Here is a 24,584-nt window from a genome sequence, read left to right as displayed (position 1 = left end):
TTTGAAAGCCCGAGTGTGGTTCACATACAGGGGATATGTTCAGGTTCCACTGTGCTTGGAAAGACCTGGGCACTTTGTCTGCCAGGTTACTAGCTGTGCTGTGGATGGCTCCTAAGAAGCCATGTGGCTCCTAAGAAGCCTGCAGGGTGACCCTGTGCAGCAGTGCAGTGTGCTACAGTGTTCATTTCCACAAGAGCCAGCACCTGCCAGAGGGGTGTTCTCCTCTCCACTACCCACACAGCTGACAGTTCCCACATTATTAAATGGCTCACCTAGTTGCACTTGTTTTATAAAACACATGAGCAGTCATGCAGTGATCTATAGGTTTTTCAATAAACTTGGAAATCTGATCATCTCATTCTCTGAAATTTCCCTTCTGGTGGCTGGGTATTGATGGGATTTTTAAAACTTTTTATCTAAGTTTAATAAAAGACTGATGGATTAAATGGTAGAAAAAAAATGTTCTTACAGATGATAATAATACAGGCAGGACTGACTGGGCAAACTGTCAAGAGAATAAAATGAGGCATGGAACCCTTCTCCTCTCCCTTTGTTACCTTCTTTCTTGCTGGAGGAGGGGGGCTGAAGCCCACCTTCACTTCTTTAGCAGTTGTCCTTTGCCCAGCATCCTCAGATTTCTGTGATTTTAAGGAATGCTTTACAGTCCCTTAGCCCCTTGCAGAATGTTCCCACAGTGCTGCCTTCTACTAGATAAGATTTGGGAATCTAATAATCACGTGGCAAAGATTCTTTCTTTGCAGATACTCCTATTCCCTGAAGTTCAAGGCTAATGGGGGGCAAAGAGGTAGAGAAAGAAAGGGAGGGAAAAAAGGTAGAAAGGAAAGACGAGGGAGTAAGGAGAGAGAAGAAAGGAGAGACAGAGTAAAAAGAAGGAGGAAAATGGGGATATACAGTAGGTGAACCATCAGCAGAGATTGAAAACCACGTGGGGAGTGACAGAAAGGCTTCTAAGGAGACCAAGAGGAAACCCAGGATTAGGGAAGGCATCAGAGCTCAACACAATAGACTAACCAGCTGGAAACTAGTTGAGTCTTGGGGTTTTGTAACCAGAGAGAATTATAATTAAAGGGCATTCCTAAGCTAAGAGAGAAGCCCAGGCTGGCCCAGTATTTTACTGGAAGGAGCTGATTTCTGCAGACCTGACCAGGGACTGAGCTAAAGCAGCTGCCAATCAGCCTGATGTGAGGCTTGTTGAGATCTCCTAGGCAGCCTCTTTGACCTTGTGAGGACAGCTTGGTAGGACAAGAAGACAAGGGTCCTGAATGGGAAACCAAAGATTAACCAAGTTGATCTTCCGACCTACCATATCTGACTCTGTGACTGTCTCTCAGATGGTTCTGAACTTAGAGGAGAGTGATATTTACAGGCTCCTGTTACATAGAAAGCATTCATTAAACCTGCTACATATGCAACTCTCAGAGACACCAACTCTGGCAGACCTTCCTCTTGAGGGGCGCTTATCCTCCTAGATAAAGCAATTCAAAGCCAGTGAGAATAAGTCAGCAAGCTGTAGTCTTCAACTTCAGTTATGCACCCAGATGGATGTTGGGGAAAATGTTTTCGGCTTTGTTTTCAACTTGACTCTATTTCATCCTGTTCTTTGTCAATGTGTGATCTTAAATGATCCACTGCATCCTGTGCTTACAGCTCCCATCTTCGACCAGTATGTTTGACTTCTTCCTCCCCGAAAACTTCACATACAGTAGTTCCTCTTTTGCAGGGGGTATATTTCAAGACCCCCAAGTGGATCCCTGAAACCACAGGTAGTACTGAATCCTACATATATTATGCTTTTTCCTATATATACGTACCTATAATAAAGGCTAATTTATAAATTAGGCACAATAAGAAATTAACAATAGTAAAAATAGAACAATCATAACAATGTACTATCATGAAAGTTATGTGAATGTAGCCTCTCCCAAAATATCTTATTTGCCTTTCTCCTTGTAAAGGCATGAGATGATACCATCTATGTGATGAGATAAAGTGAGATGAATTACATAGGCATTGTGATGTAGTGTTAGTTACATGTAAGGGGTACCTGAAACACTGCAATACTGTGACAGTTGATCTGGTAATAAAGACAACTGCTATACTGTGAATATACTGGACTAAGGAACAATTCATATTCAGGGGGATGGATTGGATGACACAAATTTTCATCATATTTTTCAGAACACTGTGACAATTTAAAACTTGTGAATTGGTCACTTGTATAACTTTCCATTTAATATTTTTGGACTATGGCCACAGGTAACTGAAACCATGGAAAATGGAAGCATAATAGAGAGGATCACTGCTCCATGGTCCAGGGGACATGTGTTGCTTCTCTTTTCCATCCAATATTCCAGGTAATTCTTCTCATTGGGTCCTGATTCACAACCCAAATGAGGCCAGTCAGATGTTTCCTCCCAAGAATTTGCATGTTGAGCAGAGATGCCCTGGTAGCATCCAAAAAGTTTTATAAGTTTCTATCACTAAGATCTCAGGTCTTCCCTATTTTTGTCCTTGAGGACTTTTTTTAATTCAGTCCTGCAAACTTCTCAAAACCACTGCCATAAGCTCAGGTTCCCAGGAAACAGACTGAGTTGGAGACTTGTACACAGAAAGCTAACTGAAGCTCTCAGGAGCTGTGAGGAAGGAAGGAAACAGGACTGGGCAGAGAGAAACTTAGGATTAAAATGCAGTTTGGTGACTGAACACAGGCCTCAGTTAATCTCCTGGGAAGCTGGGGCTGGCGTGTCCCTACAGATTGTGGCCCTTCCTGACTTGATGCAATGGGACCAGGCCTATGTACCTCTACACTGACCAGGTATTGGGTGCGGGCTACCACCAACAAAGGGCTGCACCTTGAGCAACATGGTTCTCTTTAAGCGAGGGTAAATGCAGGGAAGGGCCTCAGCTCTGAGCTGCTAAGCAGCCAACATCCTTGCTGCTGGAGAAAAAGATGAAGCAGGAGGCTTGCCACAGCAACTACTATTCCATCCAGTACTTCTTTTTGTTAATTTAAGTTCAGTCTCTGCATGAAGCAAAAAACATTAACTGATGTACAGACACAAAGTAATCTCATACTACAGGTTCCAATTTACCTCCTGCTCATGAAGAGTCTTCCTTAACAACATCTAAATCAAGGTTTATCTGTCTGCCTCACGTCATCCTCCATTCAAAAATCAGAACAAGAACACAGACCCAAATCAATGAGAATATCATGCAGGCTGTTAACTAGCATAGGGGTCTGCTTGGCAATCAGCCTATCCCTATTAGTTTTCCATTTCCAATAATGATATGTGGAAGGATGTGAGATGGAACTTCTCTTTTTGTCTAGAGATTTTGCAGAATCCCCAAAGCAGGGACAATGGATGGACAAGTATCCATACATTCTAAAGAGAAATAATGAACACGTTTTAGCCTGGTCCCCAGGGGGGAAAAAAAAAGCACCCAGGACAAGGAATTACTTGCAATCCCAGGAAATAGGAAAGGGGGCCTGAGAAGAGGGAAACGGGGGGCAAGGCCAACCTAAGGATGGATGAGTTATCCTGCTGATAACCACCACAGGCATTGAGGCTTACTGCTACTAACCTGGTGATCCCCTCAGAGTTAGAAGTAGAATCTATTCAGTGGTTCCTAACCTGCACTGGTCAAGCACTGTTCCTTGAGGTGCTAACTCCCTCGCACTTTCATATTTGCACATGCACCAGAATGATTAAGAAGATTCTTCCAAGAGTCACACACAGCTGTGGCACACCAGGATAGAATTTCATACAGGTAAGGAGAGATGCTATCTGACTTCGCCTTTATAGCCAGTTTCCTAGAACACTTGCTGGAGGGAAAAAGTACTCTAAGAGAATTGTAGGTGTAGTACAAGAAATGCCCAATACAGACACCTACAGATTGACTAGTAGTCAGAATGGTTCTTGATCTAGCGACCATCATCATCCAGTCCAAGTTGTATTAGAAAAGACAGGAAATTAAGCAGATTCTTTGAAGAAAGGGGATTTGTAAGTATACAGAGGTGCTGAGTCATTTCCCTTCCCCTCCCCAAGATTCTGTGCCACCACTTCAGGTCAAGTAAAGGTTCCTGGTGTTACCACAGCATCTGAGAGGATGGCAGCAAGAGTTCCTGGGAGAACTCCCACACATGACTTCTGGCATGATTCAGGGAGACAGCAGAACTCTGAAAATTTGTGAGTTGTCTGAAAAAACCCTCATGAGCAGAGAAAGAATGGGTAGTCTGGGAGCTGATGACACTTGTAGTTTGATGGACCATTCATGTAGCCAGTTACCTATTTAATAAAGTGGCTTTCTCAAATGGAAATTAGACTCAAGCTTTCCCTGGTCAAGGGGGCTGCCAGCTGGGGCCAGGGGATTTTAGGGGTATGCTTCTAGAGGGCAGGCACTGAGTGGGAGCCAAAGGTCAACTCAAGCATAGTGCAGTACATGCAGTCCGAGCAGATGTTCTCCCAAAAACCCACAAAGCAGCTCTGAAAATCAGCAGGATATATGGCAAGCAAGAGGTGCTGATGACCGGGTGACTGATTCAAATCACCTGTGCTTCTTTCCTCAACTGTCAGAATCCTCAGAACCAGAAGAAAGGAGGTAGATGGAGGAAAATGAACTACTACATGGAGACCCCTCCCCGCTGCTGAGTTGGGAGGTTAAGGGACACAGGAGAAACAAACAAAAAGCTGGAAGAAAGTGAAATTTTGATTTAAGATTGAGCTGAATTTTTAATGCCCCCCAAAAGAATTCATTTTTTATATCTGAAAAGTTACCAAAAAGGAATAGGATCTTGCCAAAATATGCTCCTGGGAAGGAAAGGAAGATCCAAATTGTCTGAAGAAGAAGAGAGTTATTTCTTGATTGCTCCTTCTGGGATTGCGATTCATCCTTGAAACTGGATGCAGGCCCTGGAGGACCAGAAGGCACATGGGACCAGAGAATATACCTGGGACCAGTCACACACCTACAGAATGCCATTGGCTTGAGGGCCTGCCTGTACTTCCTCCACCCTATGAAGCTCTGATGTCAGAGGTCAGCTCCACAAGCAAAACCTGCTGCACCTGAGGACAACAAGGTAAGATTTCCATGACTAGCAAGCAAGGTAGCTAAGCTGATTGGCCCCTATCTGTCTCTGACATTTGCTTATTCCCACATTAGATTTACCTCTGGACATCAGATTTTGGATCCTTGTAGACTTCTTCCTCTAACTTCAGCATGTATAAGAATACCCTGAGGCATTTGTTCAAAATGCAAATTTCCAGTCCTCTATTCCTACAGGTTCTGATTTAATAGGTTGTCTGTAGAAAACAGTTTGAAAATTAAGCTCTAGAAAATAGTGCTGTGCAAGAGACCATTCTGCAATGCTGGAAATGACCTATCTTTGTGCTATTTAACAGAATAAGCACGAGCCACATAGGCTACAGAGCTGTTAAAGTGTGTCTAGTGTAGCTATGGAAGTGTCTTTTAAATTTTATTTAATTTTCATCAACTTAAATTTAAACAGCCACTAATCACTAAAGTTACCATACTGGACAGTGCAGCTTAGAACATTGCTACTCAAAGGGGCAAGAAACCAGCAGCATGATCTAGGAGACTGCTAGAAATGAAAAATTTCAGGTTCTACCTCAGACCTACCAAATCAGCATCCACATTTTTAAGAAGATCCCCAAGTGACCCATATGCCAATAAAGGTTAATGTTCACTTTCTAGAATATTTTGGTGCCTCACTGAAATCTCCCACTCCTGAACCATTCACTACCTGTTAACACTTCTCTTATTATAGACTAATGTCATATTCAATTGTATAAATGTGTTTCTTACTCAGCATATTGGATTCTGATATAACTAGCATTTTTGGTCTGAAGGGCAAAGGAGGTATGGGTGTGTGTATGTGTATGTGTGTGTATGTGTGTGTGTGTGTGTGTGTGTGTGTGTAAGCAAGAGAAGAGAAACAGAGGAGAAATGAAGGGAGGTAGTGCCAGGTTGGAAAGGGTCCAATATACAAGCTGAAGAACTTATTCTTTGGGCAAGAGATAACCATCAAAAGCTATTAAGCAGGTAGGTGGCATGAAGAGAGTTGTGTTTTATGGAGATAATGCACAGAAGGATGGAGGATGGCCTAAAGGAGATGGACACACAGATTAAGTGATCTTCACTGTCCACTGGCTCTTATATTAAGCATACCTACAGGGAATGGGATTTATCTCATCCCCAATTGGAGGAACAGCAAATATTTTAGACTTATAGCAATGTATCAATTCTACATGGTCAAGATCCACAGTATCCCAACCCAGATCTTCAGAATAATACACTATTCTTTATCTCTAAGATTGGGAAGAAATAACGAACACTTTTTGCATTTCAATTCTAAAGAGATTATTTCTCAATGATAAACCAAATGTTTGTCATTTATAGTAGTAAACTTTGGGATATGACTCAACACTGTAACTACTGTTTGCTTTTGAAAGTGTATTTTTAAATGAATCATTTTAAGATTTAAAGTATATGTGGGCTGAGGTTGTGGTTTAGTGGTAGAGCACTTGCCAAGCATGTGCCTGTGGAGGCACTGGGTTCAACTCTCAGCACTGCATATAAATAAATAAAGATCCATCAACAACTTAAAAAATATATTTAAAAAAGTATATGTAAGACATTTAAGGGACACATAATAACCAAAACAATTAAACCAAATGGATTTTTGTGCAGATACCTCATTCACTGGTATTGATGTGGTCTGTTGTCATAATAAGCCACAAATATAAAAATGAAAAGGAGTTTCAATTGGTGGTGGGAAGAGGGAGATGATGGAAAGGAGAAAAGTGGCAGACTTTAAAAGTGTTTCTAGCTTTTTATCTAGTCATGGAAAGTCTGAAAGGAAAAGACCCAAAAGAAAGGGATCTGTCGTTTTCCAGTGACAGGGTTTTTAAAGGTACCTTGTCTTTAAGGTGCTATGTTCTTACAGGAATAACTTAAAAGAAGTTATTCAAACACAGACAAAAAGCCCAACAACCAAGGTAATAGCTCCAACCAAAGAACATGGACAGAAGGCAAGGGGGCTGGTATTGAGACATGGTGACAAAAAGAAAGACAAAAGGATCACAGGCAGGCCAGACCAAGCAAGAGGCTAAACACCACACACAGTCACACAGCCCAGAGAGAAGCAGGACCCAGGAGTCAACGGCTCTGTGGCTCAACTACACTCTCTCTTGACCAGTAAACCTGTCCTTGTACCTATCTTTAGAGCAATGGTCACCAAACAGAATGACTGCCCCACAAAGCAAGGTGATCTACTAAGGTTTGGGAAGAAGATATTAGAATCTCTATTTACTCATCTTTCAAAGACAAGAAATTCAGTTTTGCTAAAAGTTACATTCAGATTGACATCAGTCCCTCACTGCTTCAGTATATCCAAAGGTCCCACGTCAGAATAAGCAAGCTGTTTGGAGAGAAAGAACAGTTGGACAATGTGGGAAGGGGAGTTTGGTTACTTTCAGCATATTGAGACATAGTGCAGTTTCTGAGGCATAGGAATTTACCTATTTCATTATGTGGTTCTACTAAACCAACCCTCTTAAAATAGACAAGTGGTTTTAAAAGATTCTTAAAAAGAAATAGCAGATGAAAGATAATTCTAATAATGCTAGCCCAAATGAGCAACAAGAGCTGATACGTCTGTTCTTGGCATAAGCTATTCATGAGGCACACAAGGGGGAAAAAAAAAAAAAAAACACTAATATTTGCCAAGAAATCAACCAAAAAATTTGAAATTATCACAAAGACTTTTTGAAGTAGGGATCTGTGTCCCATATGGTTAATGACAAATCACATTCTTCACATGCACAGTGAAAAATGTGCATTGCCATTAAAATGCCATTTAAAAAACTGGTTTTTCACACTGTGGAAATATGGACGAAACACTGGTAAGAAAATGTAGATAAACCTGAGGCATCTTTATATCAAGAAGCACTATTGGATGGCACATAGAAAACACTGCTCACAATCTGAAGACATGAGGACAGGAATAAATCCTTCGTGGTGGGAGGCTGAGTCAAAGGACAGATGCTTCCAACATATCTCCTCTTACAGTTCCACTACAAGAAGAAAGATGTTAAAGAAGAGATGAAATGGAGAAGATATATTTCTCAAAATGGTCACTAGTAAATTGCTAATTAAGCAGATATTTTTTAAAAATAAATACATCTAATTTGAATCTTCAGGGTAAAAGGCATGTTCCATCAACAAGACAGCAGTGAACTAACTACCTTCGGAGAGCACTTGCCTGGTATGCATGAGAACCTGGGCTCAATATAAAAAGAAAAAAAAAAAAAAAAAAAGGACTTGTGACATAGAAGGACCATACTAAAAATAGGGTTATTTGAAAATGTTTTCATCATTATATGATTATGTTGCCAAAAACTGTTTGACACCTATAAACACTTTCATATCTACACAACTAAACAACTGGAAGCAGAATTTTTCTAACTTGGCTTAAAATCTTTCTAAGAATTTCCATAAGTTTTGAACCCATTTGTCAACAAAGCAAATGGGTGGCATCGTCTGTTTAATATGTAAGAATGACAGAAGCATATCAAGAAAATGTACATTGGGCTGGGGTTGTGGTTCAGTGGTAGAGCACTTGCTTGGCATATGTGAGGCACTGGATTTGATTCTCAGCACCACATATAAATAAATAAATTAAATAAAGGTCCATTGACAACTAAAAAAAATTTTTTTTTAAAAAGAAAAGAAAAGAAAAGAAAATATATATTGCTGGGCACAGTGGCGCAGGCCTGTAATCCCAGTGGCTCAGGAGGCTGACACAGGAAGATCCGGAGTTCAAAGCCAGCCAGCCTCGGCAAAAGTGAGGTACTAAGCCATACTCAGTGAAACCCTATCTCTAAATAAAATATAAAATAGGGCTGGGGATGTGACTCAATGGTCGACTGCCCCCAAGTTCAATCCCTGGTACCAAAAAGAAAAAAAAAAAAGAAAATGAAAAAATGTATATTGACTAGTCATATTTCTATTTAAAATATCATTATGAAATTGGTAGATAAAATTAAAAATGTTAGTAACTGCAGCAGTATATCCATCTAGATCTGCTTATCTCTGGAAGGTATATTTTCAGCTTTAAAAAATACTTTAAGACCCATTACTGAAATAAACTGAAATTAGTTTTGAATCAGACTTTTGAATCATTAAAAATGTGTTAAAATAAGTTTTTCAAAAAATAATGAGTTGGGTGTGGTGGTACACACCTGTAATCCCAGCAGCTTAGGAGGCTAAGACAGAAGAATCCCAAATTCAAAGCAAGAATCCCAAATTCAAAGCCAGCCTAAGCAACTCAGTGAAGCCATAAGCAACTCAGTGAGACCCTGTCTCTAAATAAAATATAAAAAAGGGCTGGGAAATGAATGCGTGGCTCAGTGGTAGATCACTTGCCTAGCATGCACAAGGTCCTGGGGATGGAGGGAAGGAAGGTAGGAAGGAAGGGAAAGAGGGAGGGGAGGGAGGGAAGGAAAAAATAATGAATTTTTTAAATCATTATGTTGCTTTTAAAAGTGAATATAAATTATATCTAATATATTCTATTTCAACTTTATCTCATCCTTCTTATGTGTTTTATAACATGCATATTATTATTTAGAAAAATCTGTTATTTATTTTTAAGCATAGAATAAAATATATTTGGAACAGATGCCCACAGAGATTGGCAGGGTACGGGGGGTCTGGGTTTTTATGGAGGGTAACATTCAAACTGGTTCATTCCTTCACTGAATTTTCTGGGGCCAGGTATGGTGGCACACACCTATAAGCTCAGCAACATGAGAGGCTGAGACAGGAGGATCACAAGTTCAAGGTCAGCCTCTAGAACTTAGTAAGTCCCTGTATCAAAATAAAAAATCAAAGTCTGAGATGTAGCTAAGTAGTAATGCACCCTGCTATGGGGTTCAATGCTCAATACAACAAAAGAAAAGAAGAACTTATTGGGTATTTACATTGTGCTGAGGTCTGTGGTAAGTTCTGAAGAAAAACACAAATTTAGCAGGGAAGGTGTCTTTTTTGTGTGGGTGTGTGTGGTACTGGGGATCGAACTCAGGGCCTTGTGCTTGCAAGGCAAGCACTCTACCAGCTGAGCTATCTCCCCAGCCCAGGAAAGGTGTCTTTAAGAAGCTGTAGAATAGTGGAGGAAGTAAGCATATAAACATATGATAAGCCAGGTGCAGTGGCCCATACCTGTAATCCCAGCACTAGGGGAGGTTGAGGCAGGAGGATTACAAGTTCCAAGCCAGCCTCAGCAACTTGGTGAGGCCTTAAGCAACTCAGTAAGACTCCATCTCTAAATAAAACATAAGAAAGGGCTAGGAATGTGGCTCAACAGTTAAGTGCCCTGGTTTCAATCCCTGGTACCAAAAAAAAAAAGATTAAAAAGGAGAGTAACTGAATTCAATGATCTCTAAAAGAAAAACAAAACAAACAAGTGAGTCCAGGGACTAAGCTTCTGCAACAAGTCACCCATGCCACGACATATTTATCAATATCTTAGAAGGAAATCGTGGTTAAACATGTATTGTTATCCACATTTCATATAGTTCACTCTCGGTAAGCACAGTTCTGTAGAATATACACCACAGACTCATGTTGGGGCTGTGAGTTTTCCAACTCCAAAGACTAAGAATTACTTAGTTCAGTCCTAGTTGCTGTTTCTCTCCCTTCTACCTGGATCATCCCTTCCTGAGAGCCTCATCATTCTTGCTTCTTGTTGACCTGCACCTCCTAGTGTCAAAGGTTTTGTTCTCATCCTGTTTATGTCCTAATCAGGGGACAGTGTCATCATTACCTGCATGATGGGAGGAAGGGATTCTCCCTTCCTTATCTCTGCACAAAGACCACTGTGCATTACTAATCACTAGGACATGGCTCTCTTCACAGATGGGAAACTCTGAAGTCTCCTGGCTTTCCTGAATTTTAGCACCCTGCTTCTTCTGGCCAGCTCACTACCCATTCTACCTGCACTTAAGAAGCTGGCTGAGTGATTTTAAATGCTGTCCTTTGGTGGAAAAATAACATAGATTGAATTGATTAGGCAAAACTCTTAACAGACCTGCAACACCTTGGGAATTTCAGACCAACAGTCATGTCAGCTATATTAACATTCACCTTAACCTTAGAGTTGAAGTAACACTTAAGATTTTTAACCAGTATAATAATGTGACTTAATAGTTTGTAGGAATTCCATTTCTCTCCCATTTTGCATTGTACATCTTGAACTGTACAGATCCACCTTTAGCCCAATGATATTTTAAAGTTGTGGGGGTTTTCTACTTTTATGCATGAAATAATGAATCACATACAAATCCAAATCACGAATCATGAATCCAAAGAAAGGTAGATCTATGTTTTAAGTGAAATGCTCCTAAATATATTCAATTAACTCATTAAAAATATTTTCAAACACCCACTCTATGTCTCACTGTCTACTAAGTATGAAGTTTTTGCGCTCACAGACTGCGGAAGCAGACAGACAAGTAAACTAATAACTGATATGCAAGACAAGGAGGTGAACAGCCTGGGTTGTTTAAACAAGGAATGGATCATAAACCTGCCTGGGAAAGCAGAGGAAGACTTCACAGAATAGGCAAAGCAGGAGCACAGTCCTGAGGATGCACAGCAGTTGTCCAGATGAACAAAATAAATATTTTAGACAGAAGTGTTCACACAGTGCAAAGGGCAGAAGCAGACTGCAAGCTCAACATGTGGCACAGAAGGAGAACATGAGAGGGTAGAGACAAGAGGCTAGGAAAAAGGTGGTGTCCTCTCATAAGGGAGATTGTACACAACAGGACACATCAGGCCGTTACCCAGGGGGCTCTGAGGAGTACCCAAAACACTCCAGTCAGAAATGCTTCATGATCAGATATGTGTTTCATAAGACCACTCTGAAATAAACTGGAGGCAAAAAGAGGTCAGGTATGACACACTTGCCTAATTCCACTTAGAAATGCTGAAGGGCTGGACAAAAGCAGTAGCAGGACAATGGAGAGGAGAGCAGATGTAAAATGCACTTCGGAGGCAAGATCAACAGGAGCTGGTGACAGGCTGGAGTAGGGATGAGACAAGAGCGAGTGGAGTCCAGGAAGACTCCTGGGTTTCTGGTGATAACCAAATCTTCCCCGCAACAAAATCACCACTCTCTAGCTGTGAGGCCATCTGCCAGACTTCAGTTCACAGCAACTTTCATTTTCCAAAACAGAACCCACGAGCAAACAGAAACAATTCCTAACTCATATCAGATCTTAAACTCGTAAGGGGCTGACACATAAAACAGCGAGGGAAACCAACCAGTTAAATAAAAATTTTTAAATCAAAAAGGTTTCCATACATTCATTAACCACCAAAAACTACAGAGTGCCAAACATCAGATCTCAGGGTGAGTAAATGAAGTCAAGATGAAGTGGTAAAATATTCTCAGGAAACTCGGTACCCAAAACAAACACTGACAAATCAATCAATAAGCTCCAAGTCTCCGTATGTCTGGACAGGCCCAAGACAGGACAAAATGAAATACAGTGTCCACCCCCAATGTGTTTACCTTCCTCTCACACTCTAAATTAGAACACAGTTCCTCATAAATATTTAACTTAAACAGAAAAGTAGAGAGATCAACTTATCACACAACACCAGGAAATTAGTTGAAAATCATATGGTGATAGCCTCCATTTTAATCAATATTCTAGTATTCACATTTTTATTGACTTCAAAAGACAATTTATTATTAGGTATTTCATACTTACACTAAAAATCATCCAAGTCCATATTCAACTTAATGTGCAATTTCAATTAATTTTTGACAAGAGAAAAAATATACATATATTCTTTATGCTGGTTACAAAACACTGATTATTTGGCTGTAGTCATCTGGTCTTAAGACAGTGAAGAATCTTCATAAAGAACTTCATCTACCTTCATGTCATGTTCATCCACTGGGACCTGCAGGCAAATCTGTTCTTTGAAAGCCAAGGCCAAGGTGTAGGGTTTCACTTCCTGACACTGCAGACAGCGCTTCAGGTAGGTGTCATAGTAGCCCTTGCCCCTCCCCAGCCGGTTGCCATGTTTGTCAAACCCAAGACCTGGCATGAAGATGAGATCAAGTCCCCCTGTGGAAAAGAGGAATAAATGTAAGAGGATTAATGGTTTCTGCAAGATCACTTTGGAATGAAATGTGGTTTTCACTTTTAAAGACATCTATTCTTTCTCTGATTTCTAAAGAAATATATGATCACTGTAGAAAGTCTACCAAAAAAAAGAGCTGGACAAAGAAAGAAATAATTACTCAGCAACTCAGTAAATTCTTCATCCATCCTTCAGCAGATCTTTCATGTGTATCTATGTAAAAATGCCATTCCCATTCCCTATTCTAAAGAGACTCTGAGGATACAGTCTAAGAGCTTCTTCCTTTTTTCCAGCATTCAGATGATTCTACATATCTGTCAGGTTTAGGAACCATTGCCCCACGATAATGACAACTGGAGGAGTGGGAGAGGGCGAGGGAGAAGCAGAAAAGGACAGAGCTGTTTTCAAAGTCAGCGAGCAGGAGAGGTAGCATGTAGTTCAGACAACCTATCCCTCTTCACTTCTCCCCCTGGAGAGGTGAGGCCAGGTTGTCAAGCTTCCCCAGATGCACATGAGGCAGGGTTTCACCTACTCTGAGCCATTCCTTAAGTTCAAAATAGGATCCCATAACCAGTCACCTAGTTGTAATCCTCCCAGGTAACACAGGGACCAGAAATTAGCATGGCATCATGAGGACAGAGCAGGCTGCTAGAGCTCAGGGTGAAAGGCATGGTCCTAGAGTGGGATTCTATGAAAAAGGTAATAATGGTCACTAGGTGGAAGACCTCCGTGGATATTATGAGCCTCTGGCAGGGAGGACAAGGGCAAGGACCAGGGCAAGAGCCAAGATAGGTGTCCAGCCCAGTGCTTTCCAGAGGCCTTCCTGTATTGGACCTTGACCTCCTAAAGGCTATCCTGGGAGCTTCTGGATGAACTACATATTAGTCATGGACTAACCACTCAGACAGCATTGTTGCCTTCCACTGGGTTAGAAAACAAGAATATTAATGTTCAGACTGCCAGCTAGGTCAGCCCCTGCTTCCAGCAGCTGTTCTGACTTCCTGCAGAACTGTGAGGTTAACTCAGTTTCTCTCTGGCTCCCAGCAAACACCTGTCAAATATGCCTGCCAAAATCCAGCAGAGTAGATCTCAGGTTACAGTCATGACCTTCCTGTGTAAACCTGACTATCCAATCTAATCCCCGCTTACTAAAGGGTCCTGGTCACTGATCTGTGTTCCTGTCCAGCTCATTTTCTCTTAGGACTGACACTGACCTGTGCACTTGGACTTTACTCCCACCAATGCTTTTTCTGTTGGCAGAGCATCCTCAGGCTTAAAGTTCAGCTGTCTTCTAAACCTAGAACGCACATTTACACACCTTTCTAAGATTACTTCCTCTTTACAGTATGGAAAGGTGTTTTGCAAAATCCTCAGGGTAGGGGGCAGGGTGGACACACAATCCCTGCTCTTCGGGAGATGATAGTTCAGTAAACATAAAACATACACATGTAATATCCGTTCCAGCAATAATATCTACCAGTTGCCCAAAAAGCAACAGACAATGGGTCTCCAGCAGTGAGAAAGTAATTCTAGCTGGGTAGTCAGGGAAGGATTCATGGAGAACTTTGACCTGACTTGGATTTTTAAGGACAGGTCAAAGTTGTGACTTGATATGTTTCAGAAATCAAAAGAAGGGTGGCAGGTGCAGAGTGACGAGAAGGGAGTAGAGAGCAGTTTATTTGCTAGGACAGAAGGACCAGGCTGAAGAGCAGCAGAAGACATGAGTGTACACTGTTAGAAGAAGTATAAAATGGAAGAACTGCTATGGAAAACAGTATGCAGGTTCCTTAAAAAATTAAAAACAGAACTACCACATTATCCATTTATTCCACTTCTGGGTATTCGTCCAAATAACTGAAATCAGGGTCTCAGTGAGATTTCTGTATTTCCATTCTCACTGCAACATTATTCACAATATTTAGTAAGTAGAAATAGCCTACTTATCCATTGCGACATGAATGGATAAACAAACTGTGGTACATACATACAGTGAAATATATTCAGTAAAGACAGAAATTCTGCAATATGGGACAACATGAATGAACTTTGAGGATATTATGATAAGTGAGAGAAGTAAGACACAAAAAGACATACACTGGGGCTAGGGATGTAGCTCAGTGGTAGAGTGCTTGCCTACCATACATGAGGCCCCAGTCTGGATCCCCAGTACTGAAATAAATAAATAAATAAATAAATAAATAAATAAATGGCAAATATAGTATTATTCTACTTCTATAAGGTATTTAGAGTAATCAAACTTTTAGGAACAGAAAGTAGAATGTCAGTTGCCAGAGGCTGGAGGAAGATGGAAAGAGGGAGTTATTGTTCAACGGGTACAGAGTTTTAGTCATACAAAAAGAAAACATTCTAGAAATCTGCTCTATAACATTATAACTAATACAACTTTATTATACACTTAAAAATTTTAGGAGGGTAGATCTCATATGCTATTTAACACAGTAAAAAAATAAAAGGGCAGAACAAAAGGGAAGCCAACAGAATGGTCAGGATTTCCAGCCAACTCAAAATGCAAGGGAAAAAAAAGGCAAATTTTTGGAGCATCCACATTTAAGCTACTGGGGAAAAAAATAAAGAGAGAGAGAGAGAGAATAAAGAAAAGAAACAGAAAGGTAAGAAAACAAAATTCTAGTTCCTTCAGGTTAGAATTAATCTTGTTCCCCCTATTCTTGTTACTCCCTGTACTTTGATTACAGCTCTCACTGAAGTCTACCTTGTCCTACAACTGACTACGTATGTCTCTGTCTATGCCACTGGACAGCAAATTTCCTTGCAGGTCATAATTTTTTCCAACTCATCCTTCATACTTGAATTTTAATAGAATTCTAGGCCAAAGGAATCCTGAAAGATGAGTATATTATCTGCAAATGGATCAATCCTGGCATGACATCCCATACTTTAATAACTTCAAGGCATACAGATTCAGATCAAGGAGGCAACATTATGGGACAACAAAAATGATAAAAGTACATCCTTGCATGGCTGCTGGTTCAAAGTGAGCTCTACAACTGTTAAGCAAGAAAAAGAATGGCCTTTGGATTCTTGGGTTGTAACTCAAAGACTCTGAAATGGCCCTTCATAGGTGGATGGGGGTCCTGACATCCTATTTGGGATGTTGACTGTTGGACCCTCTGCCCACAGTATTGCTAATTTCTCCACTCAACCATGGGGCCACCTGTTGTTGCCCCTGGCTTCAGTTACTTGGAATGCCCTTCCCGGGCTGCTCCTGCTTCTGCTATTTGGTGAATTCAAGCATTTTCCTAAAGCACCTAAAGCATTTTTTGCTTGATTTCATCCATTTGTTGTCACCCTTGAAGTTCTTCCTGTGCCTCAGCACCATCATCACACACACACACACACACACACACACTCTCACCATACACACCTGGGGCTCTTCACATATTAATAACACTATGTGGAATGCTTCTGCCACCCACCCCCAAAGGTGAAGACTCAGTGTGGCATGAAGATGATGTACAGGTCCAACATCCTGGCTCAACAAGCTTCCTGTGCACATGCAGGTCTGCCCTGGGTCACAACCACTAATAAAGGAAGATTCTAGACCCACTATAAATTATCACTAAGTTTAAACGCAGGAAAGGAAAGGAGAAAAACTCTTTTTCTACTGATATTTCTAGTTTTCTAATGTGACTTTACTCCAAAACCGCAAACTAACCTTTGGAAAACTGACCCAGCCCCACACTCTGTATTTGCTCTAAGACAGTGGTGCCCTCTGGACAGTCTGGTGTGGTGATTAGGAACAAGGGCTGCAAGGCTATCTTAGAGCACTGCCCAATTTCGCTTTTAATATTTTCATCTGCAAAACAGAGTTGGTCCTACAAATTAAATTAGATAATGCTAAGAATCTCCCCAGCAAGGTGCCTTTTAATGATATTTATATTTATTATGATAAATTTTCTTTCTTTTTTTTTTAAATTTTTTTTAATTGTAGTTGGGACACAATACCTTTATTTTATTTATTTTTATGCAGTGCTAGGATGGAAACAAGTGCCTCACATGTGCTAGGCAAGTGCCCCACTGCTGAGCAACAACCCCAGACCTAGTTCTTTTTTATATGAAGAAATACCAGGCACTATTTCCTGAAACAGCTGGCAAGGAAAAGAGCCGTGCTCCTTCAGAACTTCAAGTCGATTTTTAACCTGAGCTTTCATAATCTTACCTAAGAACTGGCTCCCAGCTCTAGGATTCAGCATAGTCAAATCCTAGAGGAGCAAGAAAACCAGAGGGGAGGTTATAGAATAGGAATCAGCAAATTTTTTCATGTAAAGGTCCAAGAATAATAATTTGTAGGCTTTGCAGGCCATAGGTCTATGTCACAACCTCTTAACTCCGCTGTGTGCTATGAAAGCAGTCATAGATAATACATAAAGGAATAACTGCAGCTGTGTTCCAATAAAATTTTACTTACAAAAACAGGTAGAGGGCCAGATCTGACCTATGGGGCTGCAGTTTGCTAAACCCCATCATAGAATTTCAAGGAAGAGAGTTTCAGAAACAGAGAAGCTGAGATAGTGTCACAAGCAGAATGGGTAAGTCAGTTAAGGACATAAAAGTATCATATTTGGCAAACCACTGGGGTAAGGATACTTTATCTAGGAAGATGGGAACAGATGCCAAGCTGCAGAGTCTTCATTGAAAAAAAAAAAATTCATAGGAAATAGGTATTTAAAGAAATGAAAAAGAGTTTAATAAATGTGTTTACTTATTCCTAGTTCTAAAGCACTAGGCTCTGATGAAGCAGTTCACTTTCACAAAACATTCCTGTTAACTCTGGCAGTGAGGCAGCAGCTGGGCCACTGATGCCTCCCAGGATGCCCTCAACTCAGATTCCCTGTCCTGAGCTCTTCAGAATGGAATCAGTTTGGCCAGTGGACTATCTTTGCCCTAATAGTTAAGAGAAAGCTGAAAATAACAAGTGTTATAGCCCAGGATGTGCGCACAGCTTTCTACTCTTCTTTCAATAGGTACAACAGGTACTATTTTTATACTGCTTTTTCTCCTTCCTGATTTTTTTAACTTACATTTCATGGCCATGTCTCCCAAACTCTTAGGAACTTCATTATTCAGTACTTTCTCCAAAATTATCCCTCTCTAATACAGCCAGAGTTCTCTCCTCTCCTCTTTTAATACTGAACGTGCCAGTTCTCCTGAAAGTTCATCTGCTTATCCCACCTCTAGTCACTCGAGGTCTAAGTTCATCCTAAAATGCAGACTTCATCCTGGTTCTTCCTTGCTCAAAAGGAATTTAACCAATAGAAACCTCTTAAAGATAACATCCAAATCCCTCTTACCAGGTACGCAGAACCCACTGCAATCTCATTCCCATTAACTTTCCATACCATCTCTCATTGCACTCTGGTAATGTCCATTAAATGGACTGACTCATTGTCCCACAAACTCACTTCACGGTTTCCTGTCTACGTACCTTTGCTCCTGCTAAGCTGTTCTCCATTCCTGAGATCCTCCCACTCTTCTTATCATAACAATCATCATGTTAATCTCAGTTCAACGCTCAACGTCTTCCTTTCAACTCACTTGTGTAACCAGCTCTTATCCCACACTGCAGAATGCCTGTGATCCACAAAGAAGTAGGAATCCTTTTCCCTTTACGCCAGGAACAAAGGTTTTGTCTTTCCCTCAAAGAAATGTTGAAAGAAAGAATAAGAGTAAGGAATACTGGTCACTTCACTATATTTATCTTAGTGTCCTGACTGTACCCAAGTAGTAACCTATTCAGACTATCCCACAAGACATCTAACTCTGAACCAAAGTGCTGCTTCTAGAACAGAATAACATAGAAATCAGCATTTTGGAAGAGCCTACAAGGTGACAGGCAACCGTAGGTTTCAAAGGATGAAAACCAGCTGGTCAGGACATCTACCAGTAAGGCAGCAGGCAGAGATTATCATCTCCGTTTCACAGATGTAGAAACTGATGCTCAGAGAGGTCAAATTTCTCCTGATGGTTATTCAGCTCCTAAGAGATGAAGCTGTCCCAGGTGAGTGATGACTTAACAATACACACTGTTCTTACTGCCAAAAGATACAGGTGGGATTAAGCAAAGGGATGGAGGGAGCATAATAAGTCCAAACACCTTAAGAGCCAGAAGAGTGGAGGGGTAGAGTCTTCAGGCTTCAAGTTAGGGGGTGGGTCTCACTCTCAGCGCTATGAAACAACAGTCAAAACTGCCTTCACCGAAACCTAGAATCAACAGGCATATTATGATACAGTCCCTGAACTATTAACACCACATGTCAACTTAATCAATTGCTGCATACCTATTCCTTAGACCATGCATCTGACTGCTAGACACAGGCACTTCCATCAAACATGCTTCTAAAACATGAGGAAGCTGAAATCCTAAAATAAAATAGAGGACCAATAATTCATGATAGCTCTTGTGGCAGAACTCTCAAAAATCAATACAATATGCTTTGAACTCATTAGTTGCTCAGAAAGAACAGACTGAAGCACAACCCCCTTGAATCACTCACTCTTCATAGTAAAACAGTACACAGCATATAAGGCAATAAACAAAACCATTAGGTGACTACAATAATAAAACATATTTAACCTCTAATTATGTATAAAAAATTGGATTTTGAAAAAATATATTTCCCTGTAAATCCATAATACACTTAAAGAAGAGTCAATTAAACCACCTAATGTTGTCTGGCAAATTTTTTGAATTCCATTGTAAATGTACCTTCACTTTTTCTGCCATTTTTGGTCACAATATATTTTTATCATTTAGGAATCTCCATGTAGAATCAAAAATGCTGTAGCAAGAATCATCTATTAAAGATATGATTTTTCACAACTGATTATGTCTTATTGTTACTAAAAAAATCCTAGGGGTTGGGGTTGTGGCTGAGGGGTGAGGCCCTGGGTTTGATCCTCAGCACCTTATATAAATAAATCAATTAAATAAAGATCCAATGACAACTAAAAAGATATTTTTTAAAAAATCCTTTCTTTTAGCACAGGCACCCAGGTTTGCTTCAAAATACAGGGACTGCATCTGTCACAAGAGCACTGGGGACAAGTACCAAACACTATGTACTAGGTACCCTTCTCCTAATATTCCTAGTATGACAGGTCCTTTTGTTCATCTATTAATGAGGCATTCAGAATATAAGACAAACTTTGTACGCCTTACATTTAAAACAAAGAGTATTATGAATCTGAGATTTTTACTTGACCCTACGGACACTGACTATGTGTTTAAATGAAGGAAGTAGGAGGTGACTAGAATTTAGACTCTTCTGGGTAAAGCTGAAAGCAAAGTCTGGGTGAAGTCTGAATGACATGTGGTAATTTAACTCCTGAGTATCTATACCAACAGCATCCTCCTCCACCCTAGTGCACAGAGTCTAGAAAAACACCAAGGTCAACACAGAAGTTAAGCTGAGATGAACCGTGAGGACCAATCACCCTTCTCCCTATAATGGCCAGTATACTTCTATAAGGATATCTCAGGAAGGACACGACAGAAGAATGGCCATCTATGGAGCAAAAACCTGGATGAAAAGGGCACTTTACACTTGCACACTACTTCTTTTTACCATGTGAATATAGAACAAAACACTTTTAAATACCCTTTTAAATATCAACCTTCTAGCCTGTCACAGAAAAGAGGCTTGGAAGCAGTCTAGCACAGAAATTGGGTGTGTGGGCTTCCAGAGAGTCTGCCTGGGTCCAAATCTTTCAAGTACCACTATTAGCTAAGAAATCTTAGTCAAGGTACTGAATCTCTCCTTAAAACCTGATTTCTTCTCCTTAAGATGGGAATGATAATATCACCTGCTTTACAGAGTGACTAAGTAAATAAGGTATGCAAAAACTCTAGTAAATGTTCAATAAATGCTAACATATTATACTTAGGTACATGAGTAATGTCTATTCTCTTTTGGCTGACTCTGAAAATTATTTCTTCTTGAATAATAACACCCTTTCAATAGTTATGTAGATTTTCTATCTGCCCAAACCGCCTCCATCAGCAGGCCTGGCTCTCTACTGCCACCTTCTGTAGTTAGAGCCATCCACAAGAGACTACTCAAGCCCTGAGAGCAGGAGCCATAATGGCTCCCTGAAATGTAGACTCTGACACAGGTGAAATGGGAAAGCACTCATCTGTTACAAATGGCCTTTTCCTTTACAGAGGATCCTCTGAGGGGTATCTTTTTACAAACCAAGAACAATGGAATTGCTCTTTTACACTGCCTTTCAGCACTTTAACCAAGTGCCACACACTACTCTAAGCACTTCACAGACACATCCTCATTTCAACTGTCCAGCAGTCCCCTAAAGCAGACATTAGGATCCACTTTTTCCAAGTAGGAAAATCAAGGCTCAAAGAGGTGATGCAATGTGCTCAAGTCATAGGATGGTAATGTCAGAGTTGGAATTGGAGCTCAGATACTCCAGCGCTACAGAAGTATAGGAACTTGTTCCCTGCCTGGAGAGTAACACAGACAGGGAAAGCTCTACTTACCTGCCTTAGAGATATGCTCATTCAGACTGATCACAGTAGCTATACCAGTCAGGTCAGGGCCAAGAAGAGGGACAGATGGCACACAAACTGGGGATATGGGAGGAGTTTAATAAAAGGATGACTTTATTAAATGGTGGGCAGGACTTTAAGAGTCTAGGAAGAGTCTAGGAAGCCTTGACCTTCCCTAGGTCTGAAAGTTCAAGGGATTGGGCTGGGGAACATGGCTATGGACCCAAAACTGCTGCAATTAGAAGGGCTGCCAGAGAGCAGTATGGATGATGCACTGGGGTGGGAAAGATTAACACCTACCTCACTCTCTGGCACACTCTGGTCTCTACTGGTACTTTCTGATACCTTAATCACCATCATATCATCATCACCATAAACAACAACTACGACTGTATAGGAAAGAAACCAAGATAGGTGCTAAGGACCAAAGAAGTGGGACAGGGTGTCATAATACTTCAACTACAGGGATTGCAAACTATAGCGTGGTAGGCAATCTGGCTCTAAATAAAGGTTCCCTGGAACACTGCTGCATAGTGCTTTCACACTATGACAGCAGGGTTGAATCATTGCAACTGACACAGTGTGGGCCACAAAGCCCCAAATACTTACTGTCTGGCCCTTTAAAGAGAAGGCTTTGCCAACCCCTGCTTTAGGGCATCTACCATAAGGTTTTGGGTGCGGAGCAAGGATCAATACTTCAGTTTATCCTGTCTTAACGGATATTGACCAAAATAAATCTTATTGAAAGAAAATAATTAAATTATCTGTGCTGTAAATGGGCAAAAACGCAGCAAGTAGGTTCCTCGGCAGCACCAGTCTAATCGCAATAACAGTATCTAAATGTTATATTTCTTTTGGCTCTGAGTTTAGGATACCTTCACCATTATTAATAATAAAATAGACCTAAAATGAACAGTAAAACTGAGAAGAAATCAAAGCGCTTCCTATAATCTTTCACTAACCTTAGCTAACCTATGCTGCCTGATTTTCTTCAACGGAAAAATGGGCAGGTAGAACTCTTCAGTTTCTCAGATCTCTTTAATTCAAAGCTTAATGATTCTAAAAATTTTAAGAATAACTTCTCTCTTGTATGTGTGACACAATCAAGAAATAAGTCAGTCACAAAGGTTTCATTTACATGAGGTATCTAAAGTAGTCAAATTCACAGAAACAGAAAGTGAAGGTTGTTGCCAGGGACTAGAGGGATGGGGAACGGGAACTGCTGTCTAACGGGTAATGGGTTGAGTTTCAGGTCTGCAAGATGAAAATGTCTAGATCTGTTGCACAATAATATGAATGTACTTACCACTGCTGAACTGTGCACTTAAAAATGATTAAGACGGTGAGTTTTATGCTATGTGTTTCTTTACTGCAATAATAAAACAAAGAAATAAAGAAAGGAAAAGAATGAGGCACTGGGGGAAGACTGGAGGGCAGCCTATCCTGTGGCAAGGTGTACATGAGGTTGTACCCAAGAAAGAAAAGAAAGGCCTGGTTTACTCTTTAGAGCAGTGAAGAACAATTTCTTCAGGTACAGAAATATAATGGTGCTTTTGGAGCTCTTGCTATTTTTCTCACTTTTTAGAAGACGAGTTCTCAAAGTCATTATTATAAATAATTATAGCACTATATACTCTCTCTGTCTTAGGAGCTTAGCAAAATGGAAACTTCTCCCTGGTTTCCACCATTTGTTTTACCAAGATGTTAAACGGGCACTTGAAAATCCTGCGACCTCTCTGGTTCCAAACATTTAACTAAAACAAAATTACATAGTCCATTATATTTCTTCTGCTTGCTCTCTTCCTCCACATCTAGGACTCATAGCTCGGCTAATATGAGCCTTGTGCCATCTACAACAAATTCTATTACTGCAAGTCTAAGATAAAATAACCTATTGCTTTGAAATAATAGCACCTGGATTTTATATAATGTCCTTTTCCAATGAATTCCAAGTGCTTTTTCCATTCTAGCTAGACTTATTATCTGCTTCAATAAGTCTTTTTTTGGTAGTTAAGAAACTTGCTCTTGAAACCCTTAATGCTCCCTAAAACCTGCTAGAGCAGCATGACAGCAAAGAGGAAGCAGAAAAAGAATTCTGAAGGTTTGTCCCTCAATCAATATTCCATAGATCGGCCTGGCATTGTGGCTCAGTGGTAGAGTGTTCACCTAGAATGTGAGAGGCCCTGGATTTGATCCTCAACACCACATAAAAATAAAAGTAACAGTGTTGTGTCCACCTACAACTAAAAAATACTTTTTTTATTAAATAGATCATGAAAATAGAAGGATATACAGTACAGAGTACAGGAAGAGTATAGTATAGAGTACAGGAAGGAAGAGAGAGGATGGGAGAAAAAAGGGAGTACTAGGGAATGAAATTAACCAAATTATGTTATATGCATGTATTAATATGTAACAACAAATCCCACTATTATGTATAATTAAATTAAAAAGAGGAATAATCAATGGAATCAAGTCAATTAATAGCCATGACCAATAACTTGATACATGGAAGGCCCTGCCATAGAAAGTCAGAGAAGGCAGACAAGTAACTACCAATAAAGACCTAACAACTTGCTCGGCTAAAAATTTGCCTAATAAGTTGATATAAAGATATAATTAAGTAACTGTAATAAGGAGTAGAATAATTTAAGTATCAAGAAATAAGTAAAAATGAAGAAAGTTGTATTTCTTCCAAGAAGGGGTAATAGCCACTAAGGAGGTGGCTATTGTGTGATGTGAATGATGAAAAGATGAGAAGGACCTTGAAGAGTCAGAATGAGAGGCAGGGATGGTACATCAGGCATAAAATCAGAATGAGCAAAAGTATAGATCTGGGGAAGCA

At 40.3% G+C, this 24,584-nt stretch overlaps 1 protein-coding gene across 5 annotated transcripts in view; it reads right to left on the bottom strand.

Annotated features, from left to right (window-relative positions):
* The window catches only part of Mthfs (methenyltetrahydrofolate synthetase), a 117,070-nt gene that overhangs the window by 49,794 nt on the left and 42,692 nt on the right, over positions 1–24,584 (bottom strand). For 4 of the 5 annotated variants that reach the window (XM_047540121.1, XM_047540125.1, XM_047540124.1 and 1 more), the window contains exon 3: positions 12,729–13,181. The exons of the other annotated variant lie outside the window; for it this stretch is intronic. In XM_047540121.1, the coding sequence (XP_047396077.1) occupies positions 12,949–13,181 (233 nt within the window). In that variant the 3' untranslated portion in view covers positions 12,729–12,948. Of the gene's footprint in view, positions 1–12,728; positions 13,182–24,584 lie in introns of those variants that run through there. 5 annotated transcript variants of the gene reach the window in all.

Source organism: Sciurus carolinensis, chromosome 2 (genome assembly GCF_902686445.1).
Source record: "Sciurus carolinensis chromosome 2, mSciCar1.2, whole genome shotgun sequence".
NCBI classification, from domain to species: Eukaryota; Metazoa; Chordata; class Mammalia; order Rodentia; family Sciuridae; genus Sciurus; species Sciurus carolinensis.
The sequence above is the reverse complement of the archived record's forward strand: the minus strand, read 5'-3'. Positions and strand labels throughout refer to the sequence as shown.